The sequence below is a fragment of the Parasteatoda tepidariorum genome, chromosome 3 (assembly GCF_982258835.1).
Source record: "Parasteatoda tepidariorum strain Cologne lab strain chromosome 3, Ptep-v5.0, whole genome shotgun sequence".
Classification (NCBI taxonomy): Eukaryota; Metazoa; Arthropoda; class Arachnida; order Araneae; family Theridiidae; genus Parasteatoda; species Parasteatoda tepidariorum.
The window spans coordinates 71,653,234-71,667,417 of NC_141757.1; the positions used below are offsets into that span (position 1 = coordinate 71,653,234).

At 25.0% G+C, this 14,184-nt stretch overlaps 1 protein-coding gene across 2 annotated transcripts in view; it reads left to right on the plus strand.

Moving 5' to 3' along the window:
- Positions 1 to 13,872, plus strand: part of LOC107445016 (kinesin-like protein KIF3B) — a 28,952-nt gene extending 15,080 nt beyond the window's left edge. For both annotated transcript variants that reach the window (XM_016059325.5, XM_016059326.4), the window contains 14 exons: positions 569 to 661; positions 749 to 881; positions 1,325 to 1,412; positions 2,609 to 2,704; positions 2,919 to 3,102; positions 3,177 to 3,269; positions 4,216 to 4,320; positions 7,081 to 7,200; positions 7,295 to 7,413; positions 9,457 to 9,564; positions 9,646 to 9,760; positions 10,329 to 10,456; positions 12,523 to 12,585; positions 13,000 to 13,872. In XM_016059325.5, coding sequence (XP_015914811.1) covers positions 569 to 661; positions 749 to 881; positions 1,325 to 1,412; positions 2,609 to 2,704; positions 2,919 to 3,102; positions 3,177 to 3,269; positions 4,216 to 4,320; positions 7,081 to 7,200; positions 7,295 to 7,413; positions 9,457 to 9,564; positions 9,646 to 9,760; positions 10,329 to 10,456; positions 12,523 to 12,585; positions 13,000 to 13,090 — 1,536 coding nt within the window. In that variant the 3' untranslated portion in view covers positions 13,091 to 13,872. The remainder of the gene's footprint in view (positions 1 to 568; positions 662 to 748; positions 882 to 1,324; positions 1,413 to 2,608; positions 2,705 to 2,918; positions 3,103 to 3,176; positions 3,270 to 4,215; positions 4,321 to 7,080; positions 7,201 to 7,294; positions 7,414 to 9,456; positions 9,565 to 9,645; positions 9,761 to 10,328; positions 10,457 to 12,522; positions 12,586 to 12,999) is intronic.
- Positions 13,873 to 14,184: the final 312 nt, after the last annotated feature.

A 14,184-nucleotide genomic window follows, 5' to 3' on the forward strand; every position in this document is an offset into this window, starting at 1 on the left:
AAATTATTAGAAAAGAAAATATGCAGTCATTTTGTATTTCACAGTTAAAATTTTTGACAGGAAAAAGATTTTTTTTTATATGCAGCAGAAAGTTAACTTTACCCTTCTTTGTATAATAAAGCTTATATTGTTATTAAAATTTTTTTGATTTGCTTTAAAATTATTACTATATTTACTAAAATAACTCCAAATCTGCAGGAAAGATTTTCTACTCGTTGGCACTCCTAGATATTGTTTGAAGTAACCAAAATATCCGACTATATTTAATTACTAAATTGATGCATGTAATTATTGTTATTTGTTTATCACATTAGGTTGTTGTTTTAAGCTATTGTATAATGTTATGACACATTGGAATTTAAAAAAAATAAATCATTTGATGTTTTGATTAATTAGAGTTCAACATTTACAATTTCTCTCTATTGACTTAAAATATTAGATTTAGGAAAATAGCTCTATGTACACTTTCAATTTATTTTTATTGATTTATTGTAATTATTGTTTTATTATTTACTCTGATTAAAAAATTGTTCTGAAATGGTTCATCATATCCTTTATTTTCAATCAGCCTGACTTAGAAGGTAGTCAGCATGTTAAGATTGGAAAATTAAACTTGGTAGATTTGGCTGGCAGCGAAAAGCAGAAGAAAACTGGAGCTGTGGTAATTAGTTTTATCTTTTCTAATTTTAAATTTACATGTTTTTAAAATTCAAAATTGTTTTGGAAATTATACTTTAAATTATTTTAGGGATCAACTCAGAAGGAATCTATTAAAATCAACCTTTCTTTATCTGCATTGGGCAATGTTATTTCTGCATTAGTCGATGGTAAAAGCACACACGTACCTTACAGAGATTCTAAGCTTACCAGATTGTTGCAAGGTATGATATTAATTTTCTTTTATTGAAACTTAATTTTTTTGTCTTTTGTAGCATTTATAAGATAACATATTAATTCGTTCTTTGGAAAAATGTTATTTCATTTTACTTTAGTATATTTATTTTATTTTCTCTGTTAGTAAATTTGTATTTTTTACTGATACACTGCTGTGGCATAATATAGAGTAAAAGCACCACTACCAGAAATTTCTCTATCCATAAACCAGACAGAAAACATTGTTCTGGCCTAGCTTGACTAGAAGAATTAGCCATGCTCATAAGCATTAGTTTCCTCTTTGGCGGAGGGAACAAATTTAGTCGTTTTCTAAAAGAGGATGCAATACTGAATCAGTTAAATATATTCATATCTGTTTCTCAGGATGTTTTATTTATATTGAAAATATCTCTTTGAAAGATATTTTTAATACTTTTATTTTCTGTTTCAGATTCTTTGGGTGGTAATGCCAAAACTATAATGATAGCCAATATAGGTCCTGCAAATTATAATTATGAAGAAACCATCACAACCTTAAGGTAATCAAACATGTCAAGAAAATATAATTTTAAAGCTATGCTGTTCTCATTTTTTTTCCTCCAATTTATTCCCACTTCTTAATTTAAATGTGTTATTTCATAATATAATTTTAATGCTTAAATTTGAATTTGAATTTAATAAAAAAGCAAAGAGGTGTAGTTTTTTTTTTTTTAAATTTAGTCAATAAATAAATTTGAAATTTGATTGAGACATTAAATTATTTAGAGATTAGAAATTTTTTCTCTTTCCTTTTAGAATATATGTAACTTACGAGAAATATTTTAGAATATTCTATTAAATGAAGTTATCAAATTTTTTTTATATTGAGTAAGTCAGAGTATGATCTCACATACAACAGTATTTAATATTTTTTCTCAAAGTTAAATGAAAGTTTTTAAAGTGTGAAATAAGTTTTAAAAAGCATTTGGGAGTTTTTCATTTTTAGAATATTATGAAATATTTTAACTTTCATTAATCGTTAGAGATTGAAATAAGGCAATTAATTTTTTTTAATTATACCATTACAAATTTCATTAATAATACAATCTGAATTTGAAAGTATTCTTAAGAAATTTTGGTGTCTTATTCGTTTAAGTCTCAACGTAAGATATTTTAGCTGTCAAAGATTTTATAATGTGGAATTTAAGTAACTAAAGCAAAAATATTCATAAACTTCCAAATTGAGAAGAATTAACAGTTATTCAAAGTAAATAGGGCCCAGAATTCTTAAAATTGAAATTTTTAGATAATTGAGGTTTATCATGTTCTCTTAGAAAAATACAGTCTTTAGAGTTGTAAAACAAAATTATTTATTACTGCCAAGACCAAAATAGCAACTTCAGAATTTCTAATTGAGAAATACTTGCAGCATTAGTCATACTGTGGTTTCTTTAAAAATATTTTATTATGTATTATAATTTAAAATGCAGTACCTTTTAAATTGGGGAGATTTTGCTTGAATGTAAGTATAGTTCACATTGTGAGGGATGAGGTTCAGACCATAGAGGTATTACTGTAATATTAATTACTTTATTATTATTATAATAAAAATGTGTTTTTTAGAGCTTATGCGTTTGGTTCATTTTTTTATTTTTAATGTTAGAAATTAATTCGTAATATACTAGATCAATAATTTTTATATTTTATATGTATAATGTTTTAAAAATGTCTGACTCTTTTCAATCTCTTTTCTCAGATATGCAAATCGAGCCAAGAATATTAAGAACAAACCAGTGGTGAATGTTGATCCTAAGGATGCCATACTATTACAATATCAGCAAGAAATAAATACGTATGTACTGTTGTTAATTTTTAAAAAAAAATTTTTATTAAAATATTTGAGTAAAGAAATGTTTAATGCTTTTTAAATTGGCATTCAATAAACTCTAAAAATATATTTATTGGTTGCTCAGATTTTTTTTTCTATAATCATTGTAAAGAACTAAAGTCATTATTTTTCTCCTTTTTTATAAGAATAATTTACAAATTTTTACATCTTTATTCAGCCTGAAGGCTCAATTAGCTCTTAAGGAAGCAAAGCGGAAGAAAAAGAAAGAATCTCCCAAGATAACCGAAGAAAATGTTGATGAAGAAATTAATGATGCTAGCATTGAAATTGTGAAGAAAATGGAAAATCTTCTATCTGAAGAGCGAGTAGCATATTTAAATGAACAAAATCTAATGTCTGAGGTAAGTTAATATCTTGATAGGAAAATAGATATTTTTATGACATATGAAATTTTAAATAATTATATTTATATTAGGAAAAAGAAAAGATAATGAGGGATATTAAAGCTAAAGATGAAGAATTGAGACTTGAAAATGAAGCAAAAGAGAAAATAAATTCCCAGTTGCAGGTAAAAGTATAAGTTTTTAAATTCTTATAATTTTAATTCTTTAAAAGTTTTTTAATTCTCATGATTGGAAGGTTTTCAGTTTAAAGTTTAATTTATGTGTTTCAACTGATCTATTTCATTAATCAATATAATTGTGTAGAAACTCTGGGCTGAATTTCGTCCCAATTTTATATTAAATTGAAATAAGAATTGTGATTAAATTTTACTTGCAGTTAAGTTTTTGAAGATCAATTGTAGCTTGATTAGAAACTTTACTAATCACTGAATATTATGAACTATTATTAGTTTATTTTTTGAATGTGCATTTTCATATTTGAAAAGCTATGTGTATGAGGGTAAATTATAATATTTTGTTGAATTTAGGTAAGATAACAGTTTACACCTTGATAATTAAGAATAAACAATCTGCCTTACATTCCAATTGCCAAAATTTATAAATCTCCAATGCCTAATTTAAATCTCCATGTCACAGCATTTACATTCTTGGTATTTAATTTGCTGCCAAAAGAGATACTTTTTACTTCTTATTGTTAATTGTTACCAAAAAGAACTTGGATCTTTCCTTCGCTTAAAGGCTATTGTTAAGTGCCTTTATATAATGATATTTCTAAAGCTTAAAGACTTTAAATTCATATATTATAATTAGATAGCATTAAAATAAAATCTATCCCCATGGAATTTTAGTTTCCTTTTTTTTAAAAATAACACTCAGAATCTTCTTCCATTAAGCTCTTCATTTAGTAAATGGTTTGTTACTATTTACGGTATCTTATAATTTCTAATATTTTTATTTTGTAGATGAGATGCATACATCATGTTAAAGTGCAATGTATTTCTTTTCTTTTTTTCATTTTTTAAAGTTAAATTTCTTTTTATTTTCAATGCGTTACTTATATATAAAGTATGTCTTAAAAATTATAATGGCAAAAATGTAATTTCTTTTTAGGAACTTGAAGCTAAACTTTTGTGTGGAGGAAAAAACATAATAGATCATACAAATGAACAACAGCGAATTTTGGAAAAGCGACGGCAAGAGTTAGCTGATCAAAAGGTCTTGATTTATAATTATTGTTTACATAATATTCTGTCAAACTGTTCACATTTGATTATTTACATTGTTTGCATTAGAATATTTATAGAAAGTTTACATTGCTACAAAGCTTATAATGGTAAAAAAATATTATTGTTTCAAGCTAAGTAGACTAAGAAATTTTTTTTTTTAATTTTTTGTGTCTACACTCTTTGTTAATGCTCTTTTAAGTTTCATCAATTTTATAATATTCAATTTGTCTGGACCAGAGCTTTTTACTATCAGGCTTGAATAAAGTATTTATTTCATACTGCAGTCTCTTAATAAAAGAATATGAATAAAAGAAAACAACGAATATGAATAAAATATAAATGTTATACAAAAATCTCTTCACAAAGTTTTTTGAAACTTTTAAAAGTATTCTAATATATTTGGTTTTGATTAAAAGTTGGTAAAATCCAATTTTAAAATTTGTAAAATCTCTTCTTCATCAATACTAACTGGTAAATAATACAGTTTATAAAAGCTTTTTATATTTTAATGGTGTAAAAAAATCAATGGTGAATAAAAAATATTTTTTTGTAAATTTTCGAGTTTTGATGTAAATACTATTCATATAAACTGTAAAAGTGTCGTCGGAGTTTTATCTTCTTCAAGTAAATAGTATGAGCTCCCAGCCTTTGAGGTCCCCTAGTGACCTTGTCTAATTTTTTGCTTGTTTTATTCTTCTCTCTTCTTTAATTTGTTTTTGCATGCATAATAAATAATATCACTGTTTTCTCTCATCTTGGATACAAATTATATATATATATATTTAAATGTTAGAGTGCTATAAATCCTTAAACCATCAAATATAGAAATGATTAAAATATAGTGCAAGTATCCAATTTAAATTTATTGGATGTACTAACTTTTTTGCGACAAATATTTTCGGGATATACAGCCAATCACACAAATACATTATGATACACAAAAAAGAACAATTATTGTTAGTAATGCAACTCTAGCAGCCTAACAATATTTTTATTCCATTAAATTTTGTTTATCATTTCTAATAGAATTGCTTATGAATTAAATTAGGGATGTAACGAATGTTCGGCCCTTTCTTCCGAATATTCAGTTGGCCAAATGTTAGGCAGAATATTCAGCATAGTATTATTTGGAAAAGTATTTTTCAATAAAGTTTTTTTTGGGGATGAAATTTGAATAGAATAATCTATAATCGAGAAAAATAATCTATAATCGAGAAGAATAATCTATAAAGAATAATATAAAATAAAGAATAATCTAAAACTATATTTTTTTTATTATACATTATTAGAAATAGTTTTTACACACATTTTATAAGTTCTAAAGCTTGTTAATTTATGTTCTGAACAACAAATAGAAAAATGAAATTTGAAGAATTGAAACTAGATTACTTTATATTGAACCATGAGTTTTGTAATGCTTTTTTTTAAAATTGTATTCAGGCAAGTCAATTTTGTTGTTTTTTCAACAGCACTTTTTGTATTTCTTTATTTGTTTCACTTTTGCATGTTTTTCTGTTTTAACTATAGAGAAGCATTTTAACAGAACATTTCTAATAGACTTTATTCTTTCATTGTCACTTTTTTAGATAACTGGATACATTAAAAACTTTCATTCACTGTCTTATATTCCAGAACTAAGAACAAATTTTTTTCTGTTTCTCTTTTACTTTTCTTATTAACTTTTCTTTTTATCAGCATTTTTAAAAAGCGTTTCTAATGAACGTTATTCTTGTGTGGTCACTTTTTTTTCTAAAAATACAACAATTAGAAAAAGTTAAATTGAGAGATTTTCAGCGTTAAATCTTTCGTTTCAAAATTAAGCACAATTTTTGTTTTGTTTTCTATCTAGCTAACTTATGCTTTTATAGACGTTTTTATTATGACGGGGCAATTAAAAGGGTTTCTATTAGACTTTCATCTCCACTTTTTCTTGAAAATACAGTAATTGGAAAATTGAGATGTTTAACTTTAAAATTGTCTTTCAAAGATTAAGATCGATTTTTATCTCTTCTGTTTTGCGTACGTAGATAATCTATTTTTTAATGACTGTTTTTATGATATCGCTGCATTTTTAAAAGCGTTTCTGCTGGACCTAATCTTTTTCATCATTTTATCGATAATTTTTTCACAGAAAATTATTTTTAGCATTAAAGTTTTGTTTTAAGAATTAAGAGGATTTTTTTTTCTATTTCACTTTTGTCAACTTTATTTTTTTTAACACCTGTTAGCCAGTTTTATTATTTATCTTAAATATTTCTAATCATTTTAAAATCGAATTATCTTTATTATCTTAAACATCTATATTAAAGACTTTTTCCCTTTGTCCCATACCAATATTACAGCTAAGTTTTGATTATTTTTCAATGACAACTAATTTATATGCAAAAAATAGTATTTATTGATGTTTTTTTTTAAAATTTTTTTTTTGCTTCTCGGCCACCAAATATTCTGAATTTAGTCGTTTTCTTTTTGTTGCTGAATGCTTCGTATTCGGCCAAAATCACTATTGCATTCCTAAACTAAATCACTTCTGTTTTTCATGCTTTATTGAAAAATCTATTGATGATAATCTTAGACTGTAACTAAAAAAGAACAGGTGTAGAAAAGAACAGATTCTATAAAAAAGAACAGATTCTATATCCAGTGTCTAATTATAGCTACTCTGCAAACGATAATTTGAACTTAATTTGTGATGTTTTTATGCAATAATTGCTACTCAGTTTATATTCATTGTTAATTATAATTTCAGCGCATTGAGAGAGAAATGCAAAAGAAATTAGTGGAAGAAGAAGAATGTACTTTAGAGAAGAAAGAAACTTACGATTCATTGCAACAAGAAGTTGAAGTAAAAACTAAAAAGTTAAAGAAGGTTAATATCATTAATTTTAATCTCTTTAAATAATTATCAAGAAATGATTTTACAGTAATTTTAATGCTATTTTACATTTGTTTTTTGATACTAGCTTTTCCAACGACTCCAAGCTTTGAAAGAAGATATTAATGATGAACAAGAAATAAATTCTTTTGAAAGGCAGGAAAAGGAACAAACGATTGAAACACTGACGCGTGATTTAAAACTATCGTAAGTTTTTTTTAAACTGTTCTTTGTTTATGATTACTCAAAATATAATAATAATGTAAAAATACTATTGTTCCTCAAAGGGTTTTAAATATATATTGAAAATATATTTTAAAATAAGTTTTATGCAGAACGATATTATTACATAAATTAATTACATTAAAATCTTTAATATATAAAATAATTCAGATTCATCTTACTAAGCCTGTGATAATTCTATTATAAATTGATATTCAGGGTATGATTTTAAATAAAATGACAAATACTTTTGTTATTATTCATGGTAGAAAATAGTTTTTTATTGTGTTTAGTGCTGAATCGACGATTTTGCATAGTTCCATTTTTGACTTTGCTTTATCTGTAGTTTTAATTCAATTTCCTATTTTTGAATTCAAAATAGAAATTTAACTTATGTTTTTAATCATTAAATAACTTATTTTCATTACCAGGAAAATTAACATATCAATGTCTTTTTCAAATGCAAATATTTTTTTTATAACTTAATTTTAAAAATATTTGTAAAGGTAAAGTGTTTATAAGAATAATTAGTTTTTGTAATAAGTGAATAGCTGATGACTGAGAATATATATTCTTTAATTGTTATGAGCTGTTGACATTTGATAGCATTGACTGTAAATTGATTTTATCTAGATTATATAGAATATTATATTTTAGCCTTAATATTGCTCTGTTAACCCCTTCCTTCCTTAATTCTCCCGTCATAATAATGGGATGAAGTTTTATCCTCTATTTCTCATGCCCATAATATTGCCAGGTTGGAGTGTTAAAAAGTAATGAAAAATAAAATTTAAACAATGACTGGAATCATGCTTATTTTTCAATTTATACACCAGATTATAGTACCAGACTATTTGTAATATGTTTAGAGATAGTTTATTTTAAAGTAGATGTCAACACTCATCAAATATGCAAGCTAAAAATTTTATTAAAAATGAATACATATATTGTACTTATACTTAGTTTTATATGATTTTTTTGAATCAAAAAAAGGCACTTTGTTTTCTTCAAAATTTCACCTTTAAGGGGTTAATGCACACATATTGTAGTTTTTGATAGTAATTAATCAGAACTGCACTTAATGTGTTGGACATATTCGTCAAATAATATGAATAAACTTTGTTAGATTTTTACAGATATATTGATTTTTTCCTCTATAATATTTAAATCTAATTATTATTATAATTTTTAAATTACAGTTGTTATTGTTATTTTTAAATGTTGCAATAAAAATGCTGTTTTTTCAGCACACAAAGAATTGATCTATTTTTTTTTCAGTTTTCAAAAATTGTGAAAAAAAGGTTATGCAGTTAATCATGTTTGATTACTTAAAATATCATTTTTAACTCTCTTTCAAAAAATGTTTTCTATAGATGCATTGAAATATAAGTAGACTTTACAAATCTCAAAAATTTTACGAAAATCAAGGGTCCACTCATACACACCGGTAATAAAATCGAAGGTTCATTGATTGTGAAATATTGATGCCTCAAAAACAATGAGATACATATGAATAAATCTACCCATTTTTCCTATTTAAAAACTTTTTTTTAATATGTTTTTCCCTTTATTTTACATTTTCTCTCATCATCTTTAAGAACATCATAGCATTTGTTTATGCATATTTATTTGAGGAAAAATATATCAAGAGAGGACAAGGTGAAATATTTCTAACTGGAGAAAATTTTATAGACTTAATAACTTTTTTTATGTTGAAAACATAGAAAAAGTTATTAAGTCAATAAAATTTAGAAATATCCATACTTGTTTGTTTCAGCGGTCGACTTATACTTCCAACATACCAGAAATTTGCCATTTTATAACCAAAATAGGGGGTTAACTTATACATGAGGATATACAGTATATATTAAACTGCACTTTATTTTGTTTGTACTTAAACCAGTCAAAAAGATCCAAGCTATAGTTGATTAGGAAAAAAATGCTACTTTTGACATGAATGTGTTGACCTTCAAATTATTTGTAGCAGTGTGAAAATTAGAATGTAACTATGAGACTTCTTTCTTTTAGAAATCTGGTGATCGACAATTTTGTAAATCCTGAAGATAAAACTAAGTTTTTGGAACATGTGCAATATGATGAAGATGATGATGCTTGGGTTATATTTCCTACTGAAATGTAATATGTTGTAAACGAAATTAACTTCGATTAGTTAAAATGAAGTGTGTCAATTAAGACTAAGATTTTATTTTATTTCAGGTCTTACTCTCATTTTAATCCTGCTGAGCGACCATCATCAGCAAATGAGTTTCGCCGACCAATGACTAGTCATGCAATAAAGATGACAAGATTGTCAGCAAGACCTCGATATAGAGTAATTTTTTTATTTATTACATGTAACATAGTGCAGAAATGATGGTAGATGTTTAAATATTCAAACGTGCGATTTAGCTTTAAATACTCTATGAATTTTTTTTTTTTTTTTAAAATAATTGGAATCAATCAAATGCATTTTGAATTGCTGAGTATTAAAAAACTTGTATATAAGAGGCTTTCCTTACAATTTGTAATACGCTCTTTTTGATTGACTCTTTCCACTTTAGCATTCTAGTTTAAAATAAATTCAAGTTATAATAAATAGTTATTTTAATTTCGTATTATTTTTGTTTATTATTCATATTTATCTGTAATATTGTTATAGTAAGTTAATGTTCAAAAAATTACTTCAGACTGTTCTATACAACTATGTTTCAATGTATGTTTCTGGTATCATTTTTATTTTAGAGAAGAAAAGTTATAGTTAATACTTTACCTTTCTCTCATATTTTAAGTATTTAGTTAAAAGAAAATATTATTGTAAATTATTTGAATCCTTTTTATAGTGTAAATTATTATTTGAATATGTACAATATTTTAATATAATAAATACATTTATTATTTAGAGTGAAAACATTGTTGTTGTGGATTTCGCTGTTCCACGTAGTAGAACAATTGACCATTATGAACCAGAAATAGATCCATATGCAAGAGAAGCTATTAGAAAGTTATTGGCGGACCAAACAATAAATGTGTATGTATTCAAAATTAATTTTTGTTTATAATTTTTTGAAGAAGTTTTATTCAGTAAAGCTATTCTATTCATGTATTATACACAATATTAAATTAATGTTTCTTTCGTACTATTAATCAGTGGCTTAAGCATATACCCAATTTCACAGAAGCTGAAATTTTTTTCTTAAATAATGCAATGCAATTTTTATCTAAACAAAAAATTTTTTTATCATTTTTGTTGCAATTGTTAATTAAAATATAAAATTTATTTTTAAAAAATGTAATAACTAATTTGCTACATATTGATTTTAAATCATATCTATTAAAAACAATATTTAATATGTAAAATTTTTGTATGATTTTGAAAAAAGTTTGTTTTATTTTTACACTTTCATCGATTGATATAATGGGTGCATTTGTAAAGTGCTTCTGGTTTCCAAGTAAACTCAGTTGTTTACAAAACATTTCAGTACATAAGTATGGGATACAATTTTGGTGATTTCCATTAGAATTAGATATTTTTTAAATGAAACAAAATTTTAGATTTTAGCATCTTTTATATGTATTTTTTGTTTGTTTGCCAGTGTTTCAAATAATTTAATTTTGGTCATCTCATTGACAAGAGGAATTATGTCACATTTTCAGCTGCTATTAACTATTAATAATGATAAATAATAGCTAACTATAGATAAAATCTTTAAAACTAGTATTCAATCGTGAAACCTAGAATTTCAATTAACTCAAATAATATTTAGTTGTAAAAATTACTTATGAACTCAAAAATTATTCTTAAAATAGTTGAAAGTACCAATTCTGAAAATTAATAACAAAACTAAAGTAAGATCGTGTTGAAATTCACATATAGTTCTTCCAAGTTTCGGAGCAGGTGTAATAAAAAAAATTCATGTTTTAAATATCTCTCATTTTTTTTTTCATTTCATTCTCTCTCTTTCTTTCAAAAAAAAGTTGTGTAAATTGTTATGAATTTTTAATCATTTTCATTCACAGCCCAAAATCTATAATCAAAATAACCTTATGATCAGAAGACCTATTCTTGAATTAAAATTACTCAATAAATATTTATTATATAAATGCATATTATTGGGGATAAAATATTAAGAGTCTTATAAAACAAGTTAAAAAAAATATTGAAGTTTAAAATAATAGTAATAAAGCATCAATAGTTTATTTTTATTTCCCGAGATGGTTAGGTAGTTCTCATCTCATAGGTTAGTAATTATTTCGATTGACTTAGATACTGCTAAAAAAATAGTTTTGAAATTTTTTTTCTACAATAACACTACATATTATAATTTATACAGCATTAAATTTATGCTCAACTATTTACTGCAGATATTGATACTAAATTTAAAGCATTATTTTATCAAAAGGTAAATTTCAATTTTCGATTTGTTATAGAGACAGCTGCCCTAAACTACATATGGTTTAGTATTATTGTAACGTATGAAGTGCAAATATGAAAAAAGAATGTACATTATGGTACTCTAATAAGCATTATTTTCTAACTACTCTATACTTTAACAAGCATTTATACCCTACTTCCTCGCCTTTGCCAATGGGCTGTGAGTTATCTTGCTGTCCAATAAAAATGTGAATAACCAGAAGAAGTATCTCCAGTGTCAGTCAGTATCTTTCAATTTGGTGCACACAAGTCGATTTTGCTGCTCGAGTAATTAAGCAAAATGCACAATTTTGTGTCATGTCAAGTTTGGAAAGAACACTTTCAGGAGTAGCAATTATGAACCTTAGTCAAAGATGGGTTTAACTTAAGAATTAGTGAGTTTGGATCATTTTAGGAAGTTTGATCGTTGTCTTACTTAATGATATTTCAAATTTTTGAATATCTGAGCCTGTTGACCACATGAGGCAATGCCCAAGTGTCTTATATCTCAGTAACTGTTGCTAAATATCCTTTGTTTCTATCACAAGGATAATCCTACATCCTTTAAATGATTTTGGTTTATTAATCATTCAACTAGTGTAAAATTTTTATTGTGATTGTTGTATTATTTTGTAAATTGTTTTCAAAAATTGCTATTTTTTTAAATGTTGTAATTTTTTCAGACAACATTTTAGGCACAATTCTGATAAAAGTTCTGAACCAGTCCAAAAGTATGGTAGATTTGGGTAAGAGCATATTTTGTTATTTCAACAAAAAACGGTGTTCATTATTTTTTAAAAAAGTATCTAAATTTAATATTTAAAAGTTACTAATTGAAATAATTACAATGAGAAAATGATTATTAGGTTATTAAAACTAAGAGGATTTAATCTTTTAAGTTGATCAAATTCTAAGTTTTATCAACTTTGAAAGAACTTTCATAATTTTGATATTTTAAATTGTGTTAATGTTTTCAGTCATAGTTATCTTCTTTATTGCAAATATTTCAGAATCTATCTGATTTTAAACGTATTATTTTAAAACTAACACAACATTTTTAAACAGTCACTGTCCTATGGCTATGATATAATCATTTTTCTACTGTAAACTGATTTACAATTGGATTGACCTACAATGTTATTGTTTTTCTTTTCTTTCAGAATCAGAGCATCCTCAAATTGTGGTCGTCAAATGAAAACTAAAGTTGATGTGGAGCAGTATCCCGTTCCTCGTGGCCTCGTTCCAAAATGATAAATTTGAATGCAACTCAAATCTACCGTCTGTGATATATTTATTTTAATAACTTAGTTCTTTATTTTTTGTAAATGATGGTGATGAATGCTTTTTGTGTAACATGCCATAATGTTTTTGTTCTCAGGTCAACATTATTGCTCACCATGTTGTAAATGTAGTTATCAAATTTAGCATGCACTGAGGAATTTTATATAACCTCAATGATTGGCAATTCAGCGAATTTTATGTCTATGTTGAAATTTTGGCTTGCTTATCGAAACAGAGAGTATGTAGAAAACATAGATAGTGGTTCTAGTCATAAACATAATTTTATTTAGAACAAATCTTGGATATTTAATTAGTTGAACTAAATGATGTAATTTATGCCTACTGTATGATTAGTCCCTTTGAAAAAGTTATTTTTGTTATTGTTTAATTTTAGACTTATTTGATGATTGTATGTTGGTATTAAGATCTATACTGTGAGAAGTTATGAACAAGTAAAATAACTTAAAACAAACATTTTGTTTATAAATAACCTGTTTCTTTCTTTCTAGAAATTTTAGTATTAATTTACAAATTATTATTTTTTTTTGTGTGTTGCGATTGTTCATATATATTACTACTTTTGGGGAGGATATTGAATGTAGAATTTATTTTTTGACAGCAATATCATTTTTTTCCCACGTCAGTCATCACTCATTAATACTAGAGTGGAACTATTTGAAAAGTGTTTAAACTGCAGGTAATATTGCCATTGGGATAAAGATCCATTAAATTTCCATAAAATTTTTCCAAAATATATTTTAAAATTTTTTATGAATACTTTATTAATATTTAAATCTTTTACAGGACTTTTGGACAGGAAAATTGGATTCTATTTTAAGAAAAAAATTCTTTGTAAGCATTCATTTATACTATATAAAGCTTTAGTGAAAGTGATAAATTCATTAATACAAATATTTAATATTAAATATGGGCTACTTAAGTATCTAAATAAAATTTATAAAGATGAATGCATTGGACATTAGGTATATTTTCAATAAATTATGGAACAGTTAGAAGTATTTTAGATAAAAAAATTTTTAGATATTGAAAATTTTTGTCTTGCA